Source organism: Phodopus roborovskii, unplaced genomic scaffold, assembly GCF_943737965.1.
Source record: "Phodopus roborovskii unplaced genomic scaffold, PHOROB, whole genome shotgun sequence".
NCBI lineage: Eukaryota > Metazoa > Chordata > Mammalia > Rodentia > Cricetidae > Phodopus > Phodopus roborovskii.
In genome coordinates this window covers 11,867,254-11,889,019 of record NW_026126571.1, presented here as the reverse complement: position 1 = coordinate 11,889,019, position 21,766 = coordinate 11,867,254, and the positions used below count along the sequence as shown (strand labels likewise).

Here is a 21,766-nt window from a genome sequence, read left to right as displayed (position 1 = left end):
TAGTAAAACTGTAGTTCAGTACTTATGATGTATCTGAATCACAGCATCTATTTGGATTCACAGAATAAATAAAAATTAGAGGGAGGTTTAACAAAAAAGAAGAAGAGAAAAGGACTGAAAATCTACAATGAAGCCTCCTAAAAGGATTGTTATTGGTACATATGTGTGTTAGGGACTAGGACTTACACAGATTCCAGATAGACAGAAAGGTAGACAGAGGGGCAACAAATAGAAAATAAATATGACAAACTTGCTGAGTATAAAGATGGTAAACTGTTGGTCCCTTTCCCACATGTCTTGTGAAGATAGATGAAAAAGCCTAAAGACCTGGAAGACTTTTTCTTCTGCCAGCAGGACCCCCAAGTATCCTTTATTTCAAGACTGGATCATGATATGTTTTCCCCAAGGCTGTGGGCCTACCAGCATCCCTGTCTTTGTTAAAGCTGAACAAACATAAATTAGGGGATGAAGGCCTCTCAAAATTTCATAAAGGTACAGGTCATCAAGGTGATACCATGCTCCATATAGATCCCAGGGATCACATACATTATCAGACTTGGGTATGGATGCCTTTGCTCCCTAAGCTTTTTTTTGCCAGCTGCCAAAGTTGTATGTTACCATATAATTTATTGTAAGCTTAGTAGATCAGTAGTCTGATCAGTATTGATATTTGCAGCAGAAAATCTTTGCTGATAAAACTTCCCTCTTGATGCAGAAAGACTGTCAGAAGCACAGGTGGTGGATGACTCCAAAGAAATAGCATTATCCAGGCACAGTGCAGCTGATAAACTTATGACCTCACAGATTGTGGTAGCTCACACACACCTGTACGATTTCAAACTAGACGAAATCCTCGTGTGGGAAGGGAAGGTGGACACAAAGGCCCTTTCCTAACCAGGAAGCTATTTCTAATGTCATAATCTCCAATTTAAAATATAATTTATTACACAAACAGTTATTAATTGCTTCTAAAATTTCCCTATTTTAAATAAAGTTTTCTTTAAAAATCTCCCAAGAAAATTTATAAAACCCTCTCCATTCTACTTTTCTTCCTTCCATCTCCCTTTGTCCCTTCTCTAGTATGAAGGATGTGCAACTCTGGATTCTCCTGTTCATACCCCATCAAAAGAATAAAGTCCTGACTGTCAAAAAGAGCAAGGTGCAATTAAAAAATTGGCTCATGACCTGAACAGAGAGTTCTCTAAAGCAAAAAAAAAAAAAAAAAATCCCAAAAAACAAAAACAAAACAAACAAACAACAAACAAAACCTCAAAACAAAACACAAATACCTCAAAAACCATTCAATATCTTAGAAATCTTGAGATGCAGATCACAGCAACATTAAGATATAATCTTTCTGGAGGAATCTAAGAGATTCCTACAAGGTCCCTCACAGAAGGGAAAGGAACAAGATCTCCTGAGCATATTGGGAGTGGGAAGGCAGTGAGTGGAGAGGGAGTAGGGAGAAGGAGAAAGGGAGGAGAGGAAAGCACACGGGACTAGCAAGATTAGGTCAGGGGAAAAATAGACAAGAGGAAAAAAAGAGAGGGAGAGATAACATAAAAGAGGGAGCCATTATAGGTTTGAAGAAAGAACTGACTCTAGAGACATGTCCAGAGTCTGACCCCAACCAACAATTTGAGCAACAGTGGGAAGGCCCTTTCCTGATAATGAGATATCCACCATCATACCAACCTCATCTAGTAGCTGATGGATACAAAATTGACATCCACAGCTACACACTGAGCTGAACTGGAATCCAGGTGCAGAGAGGGAAGACAAGACCAGGCTACAGAAACCCACAGAGACAGCTGACCTGAACAAGGAGGAGCTAATGGACCCCCAGACTGATAGCTGGGAAACCAGCATTGGACCGACTCAGACCCCTTGAACCTGGGAACATGGTCTCAGTTATAAAGCCTGGGCAGTCTAAGGGACCTCTAAGAGTGGAACCAGGATGTATCCCTGGTGCACAAAAGGACTTTGGGAGCACATTCACCATGGAGGGATACTCCCTTAACCTAGATGCAGGAGGGAGGGTTTAGACCCTACTGCAAATGACTTGACAGATTTTGTTGACCCCTCCTGGAAGTCACCCTCCCTGTGGAGTGGGGGGGATGGGATGGAAGGGTGGTCAGGAGACATGACAGGGAGGGAGAGAATTAGGAAGGAAGGGAGTGGGAACTGGGATCGATATGGAAAATAAAAAATAAATACATAAATTAAGAAAAGATTTAACCTTTCCATAGTCAAAATGGCACTGATCATCATTATGAACAACAACAAATGCACAGCAAAAGCAGGGTTTCTCTGTGTTGATTTGGAGCCTGTTCTGGTACTAGCTCTGTAGACCAGGCTGGCCTCAAACTCACAGAGATCCACTTGCCTCTGTCTCCCTAGTGCTGGGATTAATGGTGTGCACCACCAACTACCAGCCTGTAACCCAGTTTTAAATTGGAATATTTTGTATTTGGGTCTACTTTCTTGAGTTTTTTATAAATTTGGAGTTCAGTACTCTGTCAGATGTGGATTTGGTGAGGTTCTTTTCCCAGTCTGAAGGCTGTCACTTTGTCTTAGTGAGAATGTAGTTTGCCTTGCAAAAGCTTTTTAGTGTCAGGAGGTCCCATTTCTTAATTGTAGATCTCTGTGGCTGTGCTGCTGGAGTTCTATTTAGGAATTAATTTCCTATATCAATAAATTCAAGGGTACTTCACACTTTTTCTTCTATCAAGTACAGTGTACAGAGTTTTGTGCATGGTGATAGATGTGGATTTATTTGGAATTTTGTACATGTTAATGTCCAGTTATGTCATTTGTTAAAAATGCTTTCCTTTTTCCTTTGTACCATTTTGACCTGTTTGCCAAAAATCAGGTGTTCACAGTTGTATGGATTAATGTCAAGGTCTTTGATTCTATGTCATTGATCCACCTGCCTATTTTTATGTCAATACCAAGCTTTTTTTATTACTATGGCTGTTTAGTTGTTGACTTTGAATTAATTGATGGTGATGACACCAACAGTTTCTTTATTGTACAGAATTGTTCAGCTATTCTGGTTTTTTTACTTTTCCATATGAAGTTTTTATATTATTCTTTCAAGGTCTGAGAAGAATTATGTTGGAATTTTGATGAGGATTGCATTGAATCTGTAGATTGCTTTTGGTAAGATTGTCAGTTTTAGCATGTTGATCCTACTTATCCAAGAACACTGGAGACATTTCCATTTTCTATATCTTTTTCAATTTCTTTCTGTAGGGACTTAAATTTCTTGTCATACAGGTCTTACATTTCTTTTTTTATTTACCCCAAGGTATTTTATAATTGTGGCAATTGTAAAGAGTGATATTGCTGTGATTTGTTTCTCAGCCCATTTATTCTTTGTATATGGGAGAACTACTGATTTTTTTGTGTTAATTTTATATCTAAAATTACTGAATGTTTTTACCAGCTGTTGGAGTTCCCAGATAGAATATTTTTGGGTCATTTATGTATACTATCCTATCATCTGATTTTGGTGTTAGAGCTTTAAGCTGAAGATCACAACACAAAGCACATGCCACTACCTCTTACCTGCACATATGCTCAGACCAAAGGGCTGATCCACATATTGCTCCTGACTTCACTGCTCCTCAGATTCCCTCAGACTGCTATGTGTTCCTCAATGTGGCTTGAGACTAACTCTCAGATTAAAGGCCCATTTTTTTTTTTAACTTGGAGGAAAAAGTTTGTCTTTTAACTAATTCCTCCCTTTAAGAATTCCTAGTTGTCTCACCAAATCTGCTGACAATGATGATTCAGATGATGGTGAAATGTGAAGCTGACTGCTGCTGTGTAGAACAGTAGAAGCCCAAGCAGGTTTCAAGGCAGCTATATAATTTGATAGGAATCTGAGAAGAGGATCCAGGAATGCCCACATCCCTAAGGAGAAAAGACAGTGAAGAGCCAGCTCTTTGCACAGGGGAATGTGATGAAGAGGCAAACTCCCGCAGCATTTGGAGCCCAAGAGTCTATGGAGTTTACAGCAGAGACTCTGCAACACAGAAATTTCAAACTCACTCAGATTCTTGGAGAACCAAAGAGAAAAACCTAGTTGGGTGAGGTGAGGACTCTGGAGGGGGTCTCTGCTGTCAACTCCTCTCTGTCCCATGGTTGTAAAGTCACAGGCAAGTGACTTTTTTAGTGAATTGATGCCCCAAAGTTGGATGACAGTTGTAGCGCAAATTCTAACTAGTCTCAGTAATAAACAACTGGAGTCAGATAGCAGAGTAAATGCTGAAAGATGTTAGAGACAAACGATGAAGACCTGACCACTCTTCAGTCTGAAAGGAGGGGAGCTCCTGTTTCTACCCATCTCATATTGCTCTCTCTCTCTCTGCCCAGCCACATCACTCCCTATTTCCTCCTCCCTAGTGCTGGGGTTAAATGTGTGTGCTATCACTGCCTGAACTCTGTAGTTAATGAGTGGCAAGTTCTGCACTCTGATCTCCAGGCGCGTTTCTCCCCCACCCCTTTTTAGGAGCACAAACAAAGTATCCCCACACACTTTCTGACATTCCCGTGGTCCTGTGTCCAGTCTTCAGCACCGTATACACTGTGTGTGTGGTGGTGCACACCTGCAATCCTAGCTGTTGGAATGTAGGGAAAGTGGATAAGGACTTCAAGGTTATGCTTGGCTACCAAATTAGTGAGGGTTCCCTAAAGCAATGATTCTCAACTTGTATGTCTTAACTCCTTTGACAGTCAAACTACCCTTTCACAGGGGTCATAGTAGATCAATGGAAAACACAGATGTTTACATTATGATTAATAATAATAGGAAAAGTACACTTATGAAATAGCAAAGAAATATTTTTATGGTTGGGTTATAACAACAGGAGGAACTGTATTAAAGGATCATAACAATAGGAAGGTTGAGAACCCCTGGTCTATAGGCATTCCTATAGTCCAGTTCAAGAGGGCATTTTCTCACTCAAGGCTTCCTCTTCTCAGATGACTTTAGATTGTGTCAAATGACATAAAAGCAACCACCCTGGTGTGGGATAGAACTAGAAGAGATAGCTGTGGAATTTGTAGGTTTGTGGATGAGAGTGATTTCAAGGATGGACCCAGTCTGCAGATCTTCTGCTTCTACTGGGGAAGAGCTTGAGTAAGAAGGATGAGGATCATGAATGTCATCCCAGGGTGGAAGAGACATGGACCTGGAAACTATTCTCCGAGTAAGAGATGTTCCAGGAACTTTCAAAAGTCAGAGAAGAATTAAGTCCCCTATATTGGCTGAGAGAAAAGGGGCTTTGAGAAATAGAGTACACGTTTCTCGTCTGTGAGGGTGACATGTTACTTATGACACTCAGTATCTGTTAAATACATATCATTACACTGTGTTTGACATATGTTTTCTTTAGCCTTCTTTATTTTAAAATATATGTATAAATGTTTACATCTATATTGCTCTCCTTTTGTCCCTGCCTATGCATCTAACTCTCTATAAAAGCGTTGTATCTGTGCATCACTTGTCCTGAGGCTTTATCACATAAAAGCCTCAGAAGGAGAACACTTTGGCCTCAACTTAAATTCTTGCAATTTCTAAAGAACTGTATCTCAAACTGTCTATCTTATATCCAAAATTTGAAATAAAAGGATGACTTTGTCCGTAATGTGAGAAAAGGACTGTAAGGAGTATGGTTTTTTCTGCCCACATCCAGGTCTTGTCCCGCCGCTGCGCCAGCCCCAATTAACATACTGAAACTCTGTATTTGATACAATGCTGTTGGCCCGGTTACTTGTTTCTTATCCGCTAGCTCTGTCTTAATTATTAGCCCATTTCTATGTATTTCCACCTGGTCTTACCAGGGAGAGGCGGCTGGCGGTTCTTCCTTCTCCAGATTTTCCATCTTGACTCTCCTTATTACTTCCTCTTTCCTCCTTGTCTCCTAGTCCCTCCTCTCTTGCTTTCCTATTGGCCAACAGTGCTTTATTCATTAACCAGTATGAGAAACATATATACATAATGACATCTCCCATCAAAGGACACCACTCAAAGGACACCAGACTAACCACATCCTCCTGTCTTCAGGGGAAACACTTTCTCAGCAGCCAGCCTATGTTTGCCTCTCAGGGCTGGTGGAGGATCCCTAAGACTGAGACTTCTTGTGTTACTGAGCTGAGTAAACTCTGCAGCTGTCCCTTGGTCTGACAGACTGCTGATTTGCCTGTTCCCAGAGCACATCCCCCTTAACTGACAGATCCATAGCTGACTACTCACAGTCCCTGCAGGGGTCAGTCTCAGACAGTACGTAGCTTGACCCATATCAGAAACTTTGTTTGACAATTTTATATAAGACCAAAGCCTTGGAGTCCTCAATGTGGCCATGCCCATGTTAACAATGTGCAGTCACTCAGGACTTCATAGGTCAGGGCTCCCTCTGCTTTATATCATTGTGTCTTATCTTTGTCAACTATTGGGGGGGGGTGTAACACTTTAAATATACATTATTTACTGGTTTTTTATCAGGAACTGTGAGATGTGGACCTCAAAGAGACGTTCAGCTTTGTGGAACAGCATGTGTTCTTACATCGCTGAACTCTTGCTGAGAGCACATCAGCTTCTGAGGAGAAGATACTGTGTTTGCAGGAAGAGTCATGTAGAACCTCACAGGCATTAGGACAGGACATTCATCATGGCCACAGAGCTAGAAAGTAGCTTATACCTTCTCAGGCCTAAACACAGGAACCCCTCATGCTGATTCTGTTATAGGAAAAGAGTAGGAAAGAACTTTAAACAGGGTTAGTAGAAGAGAGTAAGTTGACAGTGGCAAATGCTCTTATAGCTAGTCACTACTGGGAAGATTATATTTTGTACAGTGTTACATATATTATTTATTCACATAATTTTAACATTTTTCAAAATATAAAAGTATTTATCTTATCAATAACTATTTTTCCATATATATACATACATATGTATGTATATATACACACATATATATATATGTGTGTGTGTGTATACACACACACACACACACACACACACACACACACACACACATATTCTTGTACACTTCCCGCCATGGATTGATGGTATAATGGTGTAACCACAGCACAACATTCTGGGAAACAGTTCAAAGAACTTGTTCTAGCCTTAAGAATGTCCACATGATCAATTGAATGTGACTTTTAAAACATCTTAAGGTGATATCACCCTCCCTGTGGAGTGGGGGGGTGGGATGGCGTGGGAGGGGTTTCGGGGATATGGGAGAGAGGGAGAGAGATAGGGAACGGGGAGCAATGAGTAAAATAAGAAATATATCTACACACACACACACACACACACACACACATATTTCTTCAAGGTTCTGGAATTGCCACTGGGAAGAAATACATGGCACTGACCATTTATTAGCAAAAAATAAACTACTCATAAGAAAGCAGGACCAGTCTTTCCTGAGCCCTAGAAAAAAAACGAAGTCTGTGCAGAAAAATAACACAGTGCCCTCATCAAGGCCAGAACTTTGTGTCCTGAGGCTGGTTCAGGGTTAGTTCCTGAGTTGAGAGAGATTTGCAGCTGTGAATTTGTTATCTAGCCCCTGCTGATTTGCATGTAAGCAGAGAACAGTCTTTATCCAGAGTACTTTTTAATGGCTGCTCACACCCTGTGCAGGAGTCAGTCCCCACAGGACACAGCACAGACATGAGGGCTCCTGCTCACCTCCTGGGGCTGCTGCTGCTCTGGATCCCAGGTATGGAGGACAGTGGTGCCTGTCTCAGTGTGCTCCGTGCTGTCTGTCTGTCTGTCTGTCAGGGAACTCTATAAGGACCTTAAAGTCAGTGTTGAATAGATTTCACTGTGTTTCCCCTTAATTCCAGGTTCCCGATGTGATATCCAGATGACCCAGTCTCCATCTCAGCCTGTGTCACTAAAAGACACAGTCACCATCAAGTGTCAAGCCAGTCAGAGTGTTAGTACTGCATTAAGCTGGTACCAGCAAAAACCAGGGGAATCTCCAAAGCTCCTGATCTATGCTGCATCTAATCTAAATACTGGAGTCCCATCCAGGTTCCGTGGCAGTGGGTCTGGGACTGATTTTACCCTCACCATCAGCAGTGTGGAGCCAGAAGATATTGGAACTTATTACTGTCAACAGTATTATGATTACCCACCCACAGTGGAACATCTCATAACATAAACCATTGAGCAAAGCAGAAGTGTGAGCCTGGGTTTCCTCAGCTGTTATTCTTGCTGACTCTACCTGCTGAGGTCATTATTCAGATAAAGTTGCCTTTGAGGTGCACTGGGATAAGTGGCCATGGAGTTTCCCCCTCTTTCTCAGTTCCAGAAGCAAGGGTTAACTTCTGATTTAGCAAAAATACAGTTCAGTACTCATGAGGCATCTGGATCATAGGATCTTTTTGGATTCAGGCAGCAAAGAAAACTTCAAAGGAGATTTTTAAAAAGTTAAAAAAAAAAAAAAAAAAAGAAAAGGACTGAGAATCTACAGTGAAGCCTCTAAAATGATTTTTTTTTGGCACATGCAATCTTCTTCTATATGTGTGTAAAGGAGTAGGACTTACACAGATCCCTGATAGGCAGAAAGATAAATAGAGGGGCTGCAAATCGACAATGAAGTTGACCAAATTCCTATGTATAAAGGTGGTAAACTTTTGGCCCCTTTCTCATATGCCTAGTGTGATTGGATTCAAAGGCCTAAAGACCTGGGAGGCTTTTTCATCTGCTAGCAGGACCCCTGACTATCCTTCAAGTTCAAGACAGGATCAAGATATGTTTTCCCAAAGGCTGTGGGCCTGTCAGCATCCCTGACTTTGTTCAAGCTGACCAAACCTAAATTAGGGGATGAAGACCTCTCAAAATTTCATAAAGTCACCAGCCATTATGGAGACTCCATGCTTCATGAGGATTCCAAAGGTCATACCTATTATGGATGACTTTGCTCCCTAAGCTTTTCTGCCAGCTGTCAAACTCATATGTTAACATATATTTATTAATATTATCATGTTGTTGTCTTCTTAGTAGTTCAGTAGTCTGATCAGTATTCTGTATACTTGCAGCATAAAACCTTTGCTGATAAAACTTCCTTCTTGAGGTAGAAAGACTGTCAGAGGCCCAGGTGGTAGATGGCTCCAAAGAAATACTCTTTCCAGGCACATATGACCTCACAGATTGTGATGCAAACACACACACACACACGCACACGCACACGCACACCCACACGCACACGCACACGCACACGCACACGCACACACACACACCCTGCAAAAATTCAAATCAGACAAAATCCTAGTAGGAAGAAGAAGAGGAGGTGGACACAAAGTCCCATCCCTAATCAAGAAGCTATTTGCATTGATACCTTCTGCCAAAGGCAAAATCAGATTTTTCCAATGTAAATTTTGGAGCTAAATGTATTTCTTCCTTTTATAGAGTTCTATTTTGTTTTCTTTCTGGGACTATTAGCTAAAACAAAAAAGTTCTAAAAGGTGTTTGTGGTAGAGTATCTCATCAAGAAATCATAGTTGGAACAGATACAGAAAACAACTTTCAAAAATCAGATACTGGCATTCTGGTCTTAGCAAGTTCTAAGAGTAAGGAAACAGAGTCCTCCATGAAAGTCTATGGATCTAGGGCTAAGAAGGCTGAGATAAGAATTCTCAGTTGCTCAATAGAAGACTCTACTAAAACCTAAGGGAGCTGATACTAACCAGAAACCATGGCTTTGAGAGTGAATGAGGTTAACAGCTGGAAAAATCCTCTCATTCTACATGGTGTTCTCCATTGCTCAGTCTTAGAATTGCAAAGTCTTAGAATGTTTCTTCCCCAATCTGTCTCACATGCAAACTTGCACTTTGAAAACTTCCTTTTTAATCCACAATTCCCATTTGTCAGGGGTTTAAGAGAACAAAAGAGGACTTTTCTTCTTTCATGTTTTTTTTGTACTTATCCATACAGTGTTTATTATGAGATTCACATTAGAGTTAATGACATCTCCTTACTGACTTTTATAATAGTTACTCATAGAAAGTTACACCAGTCATCAATTGTTTTTGCTTTTAAAAATTACAGACTTGGACAGTCTATGGGGCCTCTAGCAGTGGAACCAGTATTTACACTTAGTGCACAGACTTTGGGAGCCCATTTCCTATGGAGGGATACTCTCTCAGCCTAGGGCCTAGGCCTTGCCCTAAATGATGTGACAGACTTTGATGATCCCACATGGGCCTCACCCTCCCTGAGGAGTGGATGGGGGTGGGATGGGGGATGGGTGGAGAATGGGAGGACTGGAGGGAGATAGAACTTTATGTCTTAAAGAAAGAAATTAAAGAAGATACCAGAAAATGGAAAGATCTCCCATGCTCTTGGATAGGTAGGATAAACATAGTAAAAATGGCAATCTTGCTAAAAGCAATCTATAGATCCAATGCAATCCCCATCAAAATCCCAGCACAATTCTTCACCTATCATGAAAGGATAATACTCAACTTTACTTCTGTTTCCAACAGAAGCAAACACCCACAACTAAACACTGAGCCGAAATGGAATCCAGATACAGAGAGGGAGGACAAAACCAAGCTGCAGAAACACATAGAGACAGCTAAACAAGGAGGAGCTAATGGGACCCTAGACTGATAGCTGGGAAGCCAGCATGGGACTGACTCAGGCCCCCCTGAATATGGGTCTCAGCTAGAAGGACTGAGAAGTCTAAGGGATCTCGGACAGTAGGACCAGGATGTATTCCTGGTGCACAAAAGGACTTTGGGGGCATATCCCCCATGGAGAGATACTTCCTTAACCTAGAGACAGGAGAGAAGGCCTAGTCCCTACTCCAAATGACTTGACAGATTTAGATAACCCCTCCTGGAGGGCATCAGCCTACATGTTGAGTCGGGGGTGGGTGGGAGGGGAGGGTGTGAGAGAGGAAAAGAGGGAGGGGAGGAGGGAGGGAGAGAGGGAGAGAGGGAGAGGGAACTGGGATAGATATGTAAAATAAAAATAAATAAATTAAATAAAAATATTCAACTTTATATAGAAAAACAAAAGACCCAAGATAGCCCAAACAACCCTGTATAATAAAGAAACTTCAGGAGGCATCACCATCCCTGACTTTAAGCTCTATTATAAAGTAATAGTCCTGAAAATAGCTTGGTATTGGCACAAAAATATACAGGTAGACCAATGGCTGAAAGACATTTAAGAAAGTGCTCAACGTCCTTAGCCATCAGAGAAAGGCAAATCAAAACAACTCTGAGATCCCATCTCACTCCTGCCAGAATGGCTAACATTAGGAATCCCAATGACAACTTATGCTGGAGAGGATGTGGAGAAAGGGGAACACTCCTCCACTGCTGGTGGGAGTGCAAACTTGTACAGCCACTTTGGAGATCAGTATGGCAGTTCCTCAGGAAAATGGGAATTAGTTTACCACAGGACCCAGCAATTCCACTCTTGGCATATACCCAAATGATCCACATCCATGCAACAAAGACATCTGTTCAACTATGATCATAGCAGCATTATTTGTTATAGCAAGAACCTGGAAGCAACCTAGATGCCCCTCAACTGAAGAATGGATAAAGAAGATGTGGTACATTTACACAATGGAATACTACTCAGCGGAAAAACAAACAAACAAAACAAAACAAAACTAAGGAATCTTGAAATTCACAGGCAAATGGATGGAACTTGAAGAAACCATCCTGAGTGAGGTACCCAGTCACAAAAAAAGGAACATGGTATGTACTTACTCATATAAGGATTTTAGCCTTAGAGCAAAGGATCCCCGGCCTATAATTCATGCCGCCAGAGAAACTAGGATACAAGGAGGAACCTAAGAGATTCATACAAGGTTCCTCACAGAAGGGGAAAGAAACTAGATCTCCTGCACATATTACAAGTGGGGCGGTGAGAGGAGAGGGAGTTAGGAGAAAGAGAAGGGGAGGAGAGGAGAACATGTGGGACCAGGAAGATTGAGTCAGGGGACGAATATACTAGAGCAAGAAAAGAGATACAGTAATAGAGGGAGCCATTATAGGTTTGAAGAGAAAACTGACTCTAGAGAAATGTCCAGAGACCTACAAGGATGATCCCAACTAACAATCTGAGCAACAGTGGAGAGGCTACTTTAAATGCCCTTCCCTGATAATGATTGACAACTAATTTATAGGCCATCATGGAGCCCTAATCTAGTAGCTGATGGAAACAGAAGTAGACACCTACAGCTAAACACTGGAACCCTGGAACCCAGTTGCAAAGAGGGAGGAATGATAAGAAAAGGGCTCAACAGGTTGTAGGCAAGCCTATATAAGGCATTTTCTTAATTAATGAATGATGGGTAGGGCCTTAGCCAATTCTGGGTGGGGCCATCCCTGGGTTGTTGGTCCTGGGTGCTATAATAAAGAAGGCTGAGCAAGCCATGAGGATCAAGCCAGTGAGTATCACCCCTCATGGCCTCTGCATCAGCTCCAGGTCCAAGTGTGAGTTCCTGCCCTGACTGCTTTTCATGATGCTGTGGAATAATCCTGTACACGTGTGAATGTATGCTGCTATGACTGCCTTGGTAAACAAGCTGGCTGGCCAGTCGCTGAACAGGATAACGTTAGGCAGGGAAGCCAAACTGAGAACGATGGGCCGAGGAAGGGCGGAGTCAGAGGAGATGCCAGCCAGCTGCCAAGGAAGCAGGGCATGTGGAAAATGAGGTAGCAAGCTGTGAGTCACATGGCAAAGCATAGATAAGAAATATGGTTTAATTTAAATGTGAGAGTTAGATAACAACAAGCCTGAGCTCTTAGCTGAGCATGTGTGGCTTCTGGGGTGTGACAGAAACTTCCAACTACAGACTGTTATATGGAACTGTGTGTGAAATAAATCCTTTCTTAAAAAAAGAAAGAAAGAAAGAAAGAAAAAAGAAAAAGAAAGAAAAGGAGTCAAGACCAGGCTACAGAACCCACAGAGACAGCTGACCTGAACAAGGCGGACCTCATGGACCCCCAGACCGATAGCTGGGAAACCAGCGTTGGACTGACTCAGACTCCTTGAACATGGGTCTCATTTAGAAGGCCTGAGCAGTCTAAGGGACCTCTGATAGTGGAACCAGGATGTATCCCTGGTGCACAGAAGGACTTTGGGAGCCCATTCCCCATGGAGGGATACTCCCTTAGCCTAGAGGCAGGATGGAGGGCCTAGACCCTACTCCAAATGACTTGACAGATTCTTATGATCCCTCTTGGAAGGCATCACACTTCCTGTGGAATGGGGGAGGGGATGGGATTGCAGGGCAGGGAGAGGGAACTGAGATCGATATGTAAAATAAGAAAAAAATTATATATCTCTATGTATATATATTTCCAAAGTTTGCCCCAAACACATTTTAATTAACCTTTGGACTGACAACATTCCTTCTTTCTCCACAATCATTAAGTTATTCTCAGCGAAACAACCTAGTGGACGGTCCAGTGGAACTCTTTCCAGGGATTTTTGGTCACCTAATACTAGCTGCATATGACTCAGAGTTTGTGTCAGGTGTGAATAGAGCTTAGCCCTTCGTGTGACTCCCCTTTAAAAATGAGGACTTGCAGTATGAATCAGCAGCCCAGAGCATTTACTGCCCTTGCAGAGGTGCTGCCATTTTTGTTCCGAGCACCCACATCAAGTGTTGACAACTGCCCTCTACTGGACTCCTCTGGAAGTGCCTGTTCATGCTGTACATAAACTCACTCAGGTTCAACGCATACACATTTAAACAACCAGTCAATAAATACTTACATGTTTTGTTAAAACTTACTCTACATGGTGCACCATCTTATTAAAAACTGAGTGCACCCTTGCTTTTGTTTATGCTTTTATCAATGCACTCAAATTGTTTGTTAGAAATTACATGGTCAGTGAGTGCAGGGAATGGAATTTAAGTGTGGGCATGGCTGGCTTCCTACAGGTTCCTCGCTTAGGGACTCATTTGTTCACTATGTGTCTAGAGCATATGCAACACTGGAACAGATTTAGGTGAACATCAAAATTTCTAGTTTTATTTGCTGCAAAATACAAGGTGAATCCCTCTACAGATCAATCTATAAAACACAAATCTCTTGTTTCTTTCCAAGATGGAATCTAAGCTTGTTTAGAACTGGGGGGGGGGCAAGGCGTACATGACATTGCTGTAGTATGGTGGCTTTCTTTCATTTAAATTTCTGACTCACTGACTCCTCATATTAGGAGAGTCTATAAATAATGGGAAAAAAATGGGTGTAGAGAGAAAGGAATAAATTTTGGAGAACTTGTGGATATATGAATAAGTATGATAAAAAGTCAGTATCAAATTCTAAAAGAATCAATAATAAGATGAAAAGAAGATAACATTGGTGTTTTGCAAAGTATTAATATTCAGATCCTCACCTGCCTAAATAGCACAATAGTAATGGAAGTATTTAATTCAAGAGTTACCCTTTAGGTCCTGCAGTGGGTTCCAGGATCATGAATGGAAACTTCTTCCTCGGGTGATACATTTGAAATCTGTGGGATCTGAAGGAATATGACTGAGTTGGAAGGTATATCACTCAGGGCATGTCAGTGACAGTTTATACTGTCCTCAGTCTCTGACTCACCCACTTTCTTCCCTCTTGTCTGTCATAGGGGAAGAAGTTTTGTAATGCCAGTGACAGTTTATACTGTCCTCAGTCTCTGACTCACCCACTTTCTTCCCTCTTGTCTGTCATAGGGGAAGAAGTTTTGTACAACTACAGAGTTGCTCCCACAAGGTGCTGGTGTTTCACAGATGGAAACTGCAACAACTAAGAGGCCATGAAGGCCTCCACCAAGATCTCATAATGTTAGAAGGCCTTGCTGGCTTGACATAGGTTGCAGGCCATCATGGCCTGGCAGCTTTTCCCAAAAGCTCAGCAACATTGTGACTTCCTCACCCCCAGCTAAGATTCTTGCTCTCTACATGCCCTTATCCTGAGGATATCCCAGAGCCTAGAGGAATGACCTTATCTGAAAGCAGTTTCTAAGAATGCTGCCTGCTTTATCTTCAGCTTGACATTTGGCACAGCTTCCTGCTAGAAGCCTTCTCTGCTGCACATATGATAACTAAAACTTGTGCTAGAAGTCCTATGATGGGAGCATGCCACTTAATGCAAATGAGGGTTAGTCCCCAACTCTCTAGTCCTGCACATTCCTTATACTCTGGAATAAATTTGAGCTGATTCACCCAAGTCTGTCTCCCAGAGGGCTGTATTCATAGTACGTGGACTGGACTTTATTTCCTAGCTTCTGTGCACTCCACTCTCATGAACCAGTGCAGACAATGATCCTGAAGAAGCAGTAGAACCACACCACAGTAATGTCTTTGAGGCCAAACAGTGTACTGCATCTTTGACATCCCTGAAGGTAGTATCTGGCAATGGATAGGTTTCTGAGGATGAACCAAAGGTTACACCAGATTCCTTAGGAAGGAAGACATGCAAAGAACATAGAATATGAAGCCAACCCAAGACAGAAATCATGTGGTTAGAGAGGATAAAGTCACACATTTAGGCCTCCCCGATCTTGTCTGAGTTCATGTCAACCACTATGTGCTCTGCATGGTACATGGTGACTAAGATTTAATGCCTCCACTTTGTGGTTATGGTTTGGCTTTCATTCAGTTCTTATTTGGTACTTTCTTAATATTCTTTCAGAAATGGAAATGATCACTTTTCCATGTCTGTTGGGAGTGGATAGCTTGCTTTCTGAAGTCCTATTTATTAAGCAACAGAAGAGGAAGACACCAAAATTTCAAGGCATACAGGTAACTCAGTATACATGAGTTAGAGATTCCTAAGAAATTGACAAGTTGGTTTTTTTTTTGTGTGTGTATGTATGTGTGTGTGTGTTTGTTGTTTGTTTACAAGGCCGCTATTGGCCAGAGAAAATGAAAAGATGTGGATTCCTTCCAGACTAATGTGGTTTGATCAAGCCAGACCACCTGAAACAGAGTACCAGATGATCCTACATTCAAAACAGCTGGACAAAGCAGCCTTACAGACTACAGCCAGGATTTCTGAATCTTCTTGGAATCCCCCATGACAGCGCCCCTTACCAGCAGGAAGTAGTTTGGAAAGAACAATGCCCAAATTCCCAAATATTGTCTATAAATGTTTGTTTTCATTTAAATGGACTTGGTTATATAAAATTAAAAAAAACAAAACAAACAAACAAAAAAAAACCAAGGCATCTATGGCCACTATTCTACCATCAACACACATTTTTATAGAGAACAAAAATATTTATGTCTTAAACCAATCTAAAGGCCATTGGTAAAGTGAAGTTGAATATTTCTGGCATTCACATCACGTTTGTCCATATCATTAAAGGAGGTGTGGTAAGAATTCAGATCCCAGGTGATATGCTTGTTGTTTTTCATTAAGAGGAACTGTCATCTTCCTGTTGATATTTATTGAAAGTGTCCTGAACAAGGTTTCCTCCAGATCCTGGGGTTATCATGTGAGTAGGCAGAACTGTCTTCTGAGTCTCAAAGATAAAAGAGTACTGCTGATACAAATCAGCACAAAGAGAGTGAAGACAGAGAAACTAGCATCCCTATCAATCCACCCGAAGCTGTGTGTGCTACTCCTGTTGGGAAGGGTGTCCTGTATCCTGAAAAAACTCCTTTAATCCTAGGGTTTGTTCACACTCATCCCTCAAGGCCAGATGCTGGACAATCAGCAGGGTTAGAGCAGGCTGTAGTACTGTCTGTCCTTTCTCAGGTAGTTTTCTAAAAGATTTTCTGAATTCCCAGGCTGTAGGACAGGGATACTTATGACTGAATAGACTCCACATCTCCTGATGATAAATAAGGTTGAATGGCCAAGGCAAAGACACAGGTTTGAGATGCCGTGTGTTCATATATATGTGTTATAAGAATACAAAATCATTATCACTGCATCTTAGTTTATTTTTGCAAACTGAGACACCCATGAAGAGAGTGAGGCTCCTGACTAAACAGTATAGTGTCTCCAGTCACTGTTCAAGAGTGAAAGGTGAAAATATCATTTGCAATACGTAGCAAAGCCATGTATTGAGTAGTAATGTTTTCTGTCATAGTGTTCCAGTCTGTCATCACTAGTCAATCCTTTATGCTAAGGAATTGTAAGAAGTATTAGAAAGTCATAGGAAAGATTAAATACAGAAGATATCACATGGAAAAAAATGTGCAATGGATTTAGTCTGTGAGCATGAAAGTACTTCCATCTTAATCTAGAGTCAGGACTCCAAGTGAGACATATGTTTGGATGAAGGTGTTACCTGTGCACCTACTCTGTAATCCCTCAATTTGTACCATAGTAAACATAGTTAAACATATAAAATCTTATTTTAAAATTAAAAAGGCCCTGATAAATTATCCTTTTAATTTAAAGAAATGACTATTCCAAACTCACAAACACATTCCAAGGAGAAAACATAATATTGTTTAACCAATCAGAATTATTTGAGTGAGTTAAAGATTTAATAGTCTCTTTTTGGTTGTATGTTCCCTTACAGCAGGGTATTTGTCTCCATTACCCCAATTTATCTTTGAAATGTATTATTTATCATGGAGTTTATATACATTAAAAATGTCATGTGGAATTTAAAATTTGAAAAGGAAGTGTATTCTTTGGAGGCATGTGTATGGTTTGACCCTGAGCATCTAGGCATCCCGTGTTTGTACCAAGTTGCTGTGATGAACAAGTCTTGCAGCTGTGTCCAGAACTAACTGGTTCCCAGTGATTTGCATACACTCACTGCACAGCCCAGAGAACTTCTTCATATATCAATCAGTCACACCTTGTTCTGTTGTCATTTCAATCAGGACTCAGTATGGACATGAGGGCCCCTGCTCAGTTCCTGGTGCTCCTCCTGCTCTGGCTTCCAGGTGATAAATATAATAGGAATTTCACTGTCACACCATAATTATTGTTGATTGGTGTTTGGGGACAATCCTTTTGTATCATGCTTAACTGTATGGATATTTATTATGTCTTCACTCCTAGGTGCCAGATGTGACATCCAGATGACCCAGTCTCCATCCTCCCTCTCTGCATCTCTGGGAGACAGAGTCACCATCACTTGCAGGGCAAGTCAGGATATTAGCAGATATTTAATCTGGCTGCAGCAGAAACCAGGGAAAGCTCCTAAGCGCCTGATCTACTATACATCAAACTTGGATGATGGGGTACCATCGAGGTTCAGTGGCAGTGGGTCTGGGACAGATTATTCTCTCACCATCAGCAACCTGGAGTCTGAAGACGCTGCAACTTATTACTGTCTACAGTATGATATTTATCCTCCCACATTGATACAAGTTATAACATAAACGCCCATGGAAGCAGAAGTGAGAGGCTTGGCCGACCCAACTGTTACTCCTCGTGAGTCACTCATTGAAAGTGTTTTGCAGATGTGACAGGATTTTCAGCAAAACTCACGGAGAGTCATTTGTTTTGACAAGATAGGATAGAGTCCTGTTTGTACCTCCAATGTCTTCCTTCTTCGACATCTCCAGCAATATAGAATACCGACTTCTTTTCTACTTTAAAAGAAGACACAGCCACTCTCTGTGAGGAGTCTGAGTTGTATGGCCAGTTTGGAATCATACAGAACAGTGGAAACTGCTGTGAATATCCCAGAACACATTACTGAAATTCAGAAAATTAGTTTCCAAGTGCCAGCATTTGAAGGGCAGAAAGATATTACTGACAGAAGCTGACAGCAGAAAGGAGTTCTGCATTTCTCACAAAAGCTAGACTGCAAGTATCAGAGAAAGGAAAGGGTGTCTAACCCTGGTCCTCTGCTGTGCCCTCAAATTCCAGCAGTGGGTGTTGATGCGCTCTGCTGTCTGCAACATTTTAAATAGAATTCTATCGACTCCTATGTTCTCTTGCCTGTTTACAAAAATTAAACAATGTAGAGCCACACTCCTACGATTTTCAACCCCACTACATGAGCTGGGATATAGGTTTGTGTATGTGACATCATATAGGTTGTAAAGGGTTGTATTAAACATGCTTCCAAAAGTGATATTAATGAAGAATTGATATCCCAGAGCATAGTTTTAGAAACAACACAAAGCCTGGTGTTGTTGGCACGTGCCTCTAATTCCAGCACTTGGAAGGCAGAGGCAGGGAGATCTCTGTGAGTTCCAGGACAGCCAAAGCTACACAGGGAAACCCTGTTTAAAAACAACAACAACAACAAAAAGAACAGCAACAAAAGAACGGTGATCTATATTCTTTTTATTTTATTTTAGAAATCCTATGTGGGTAAGAGCTACTTCCTTGTCAACATCTAGTGCCTTGGGGACCCTCACATAAATCAGAACACATGGGTTGCAGAGTAAGGACAACGGCATGAGGCACTTTTATCTTTTTAGGACTTTTATATACAAGGTTAGACAATTATCTCAGAATGTCACCACGCTCAGAGTACACAAAGAATCATCAGCTGTCAGTATGGGGCAATGTCTCTGATATATTTAAAGAAGAGGCAGGATATTGGAGCACAGTTCAGTGAACTCAAGAGCTACTTCCTCATCTTCAGACCCACTGACACATAGGTAGAAAAAGTATGTTTCCATCTATGCTTGTTATGCCAAGTGTTTATATCTTAACTCTCGACTCATCAGACCCATGATGCACCTCCACCTTCAGCCAGCTCTGTATCTTCACACTGTCTCTTTAAGATGTCCCTTTTATCTACCCACCTATCTGTACATCTACAGTATAATAGATTTAATTACTGTAGTTTTATACAAAAACCAATTAAGTCAAAGGATATAATACCACGTTTATATGCTTCAGATTTTCTTAGTCATGCTGTCTTACTTTTCTTTCCTTTTTCTTTTTTTGAAAATTTTCTAAAATTTAAATTTGAAACAAGATTGTTTTACATTTCAATCCCAGTTTCCACAACCTCCTGTCTTCACCTGTCCCCTCACAAACCACCACGCGATCCCCTTTCTGCTCCCCAGGGAGGGTGAGGCCTTCCATGGGGAATCTTCAAAGTCTGTCATATCATTTGGAACAGGGCCTATGGCCTTCCCCATGTGTCTAGGCTGAGAGAGTATCCCTCTATGTGGAATGGGCTCCCAAAGTCCATTCCTATACTAGGGATAAATACTGACCCACTACCAGAGGCCCCATAGACTGCCCAGTCCTCCTAACTAATACCCACATTCAGGAGGTCTGGGTCTGTCCTATGCTGGTTTCCCAGCTATCAGACTGGGGTCCATGAACTCTCTCTTGTTTAGGTCAGCAGTTTCTGTGGGTTTCTCCAGCCTGTTCTTGACCCCTTTATTCATCACTCCTCCCTCTCTGTAACTGAATTCCAGGAGTTTGTCTCAGAGTTTAGCTGTGGGTGTCTGCTTCTGCTTGCATCAGCTACTAGATGAAAACTCTAGGATGGCATTAAGGTAGTGTTCAATCTCATTGTCGAGGAAGGGCATTTAAAGTCTCTCCACTATTGCTTAGATTGTTAGTTGGGTTCATCCTTGTAGATCTCTGGACATTTCCCTAGTGCCAGATTTTTCTTAAAAACCTATAATAGCTCCTTCTATTATGGTATCTCTTTTCTTGCTCTCCTCTACTCTTTCCCTGACTCAATCTTCCTACTCTCATATGCTCTCTCTCCCCTCCCTTTCCTCCTAACTCTTTCTTGCCTCTCCCCAATGCTCAAAATTTGCTTGGGAGATCTTGTTCCTTTCCCCTTCTCCAGGGGATTAGGTATGTCTGTCTTAGGGTCCTCCTTGTTTCGTAGCTTTTATGGTGGTATGGATTATAGGCTCTATTTCTAAAATCCATATATGAGTGAGTATATACCATGTTTGTCTTTTTGTGACTGAGTTACCTCACTCAGGATGTTTTCTTCCAGTTCCATCCATTTGCCTGCAAATTTCAAGATTCCATTGTTTTTTTTCCCCTGAATAATACTTCATTGTGTAAATGTACCACTTTTTCTCCATCAATCTTTAGTTGTTTTAATTTGCATTTCCCTGATGGCTAAGGATGTTGAGCACTTTCTTTAGTACCTTTCAGATATTTTGGATTTATCTATTGAGAATTCTCTATTTAGTTCTGTACTCTACTTTTTAATTGGATTATTTGGTGTTTTGGTGACTAGCTTCTTGAGTTCCCTGTGTATTTTGGAAATCAGCCCTCCGTCAGATGTGGGCTAGCCAGGTCTTATCAACTGTGTCCTTTGCCTTACAGACGCTTTTCAGTTTCAGGAGGTCCCATTTATTAATTGTTATCTCAGTGTCTGTGCTACTGGTGTTTGGTTCAGGAAGTGTTCTACTATACCAATTTGTTCAAGGGTACCTTCCAGTTCTCTTCTAAGAGGTCCAGTGTGGCTGGATTTATGTTGAAGTCTTTGATCCATTTGTATTAAGTTTTGTGCATGGCTATAGATCTAACCCTTTGTTACATATTTTTGACACCAGAGATTCTCTCTTCCATCTCTTGTATTTGGTTGGTTATGATGGCCTCTGTAGTTCCTGATCATTTGGCTAGTTTTTCTATTTCCAGAATTCCCTCAGACTTTTTTTTTGTTTGTTTTTAATATTCTTTATTTCAGCTTTCAAACCTTGGACTATTTAAATTGTTTCTTTCAATTTTTGGTTTGTCTTTTCATTCATTCCTTGATTTTTTTTGTTTGTTTTTCTTCCATTTCCTTAAGGGATTTTCTCATTACCTCTTTGCAGGTTATATATCATTATATATGTTATATCATTATAATGTTGTTTTTAAGATCATT

The 21,766-nt window shown here is 41.2% G+C and overlaps 1 protein-coding gene and 2 gene segments (V, D, J or C); 2 read left to right on the top strand and 1 right to left on the bottom strand.

The window, feature by feature from the left end:
- LOC127235735 (ribose-5-phosphate isomerase) overlaps positions 1–21,766 on the bottom strand; it is an 877,486-nt gene that overhangs the window by 331,762 nt on the left and 523,958 nt on the right. The window lies entirely within an intron of this gene.
- Positions 7,663–8,183, top strand: LOC127235868 (immunoglobulin kappa variable 1-39-like). The segment is given in 2 exon segments: positions 7,663–7,736; positions 7,864–8,183. Coding segments are annotated over 2 exon segments (369 nt in total).
- On the top strand, positions 17,834–18,335 carry LOC127235742 (immunoglobulin kappa variable 1D-33-like). The segment is given in 2 exon segments: positions 17,834–17,894; positions 18,013–18,335. Coding segments are annotated over 2 exon segments (378 nt in total).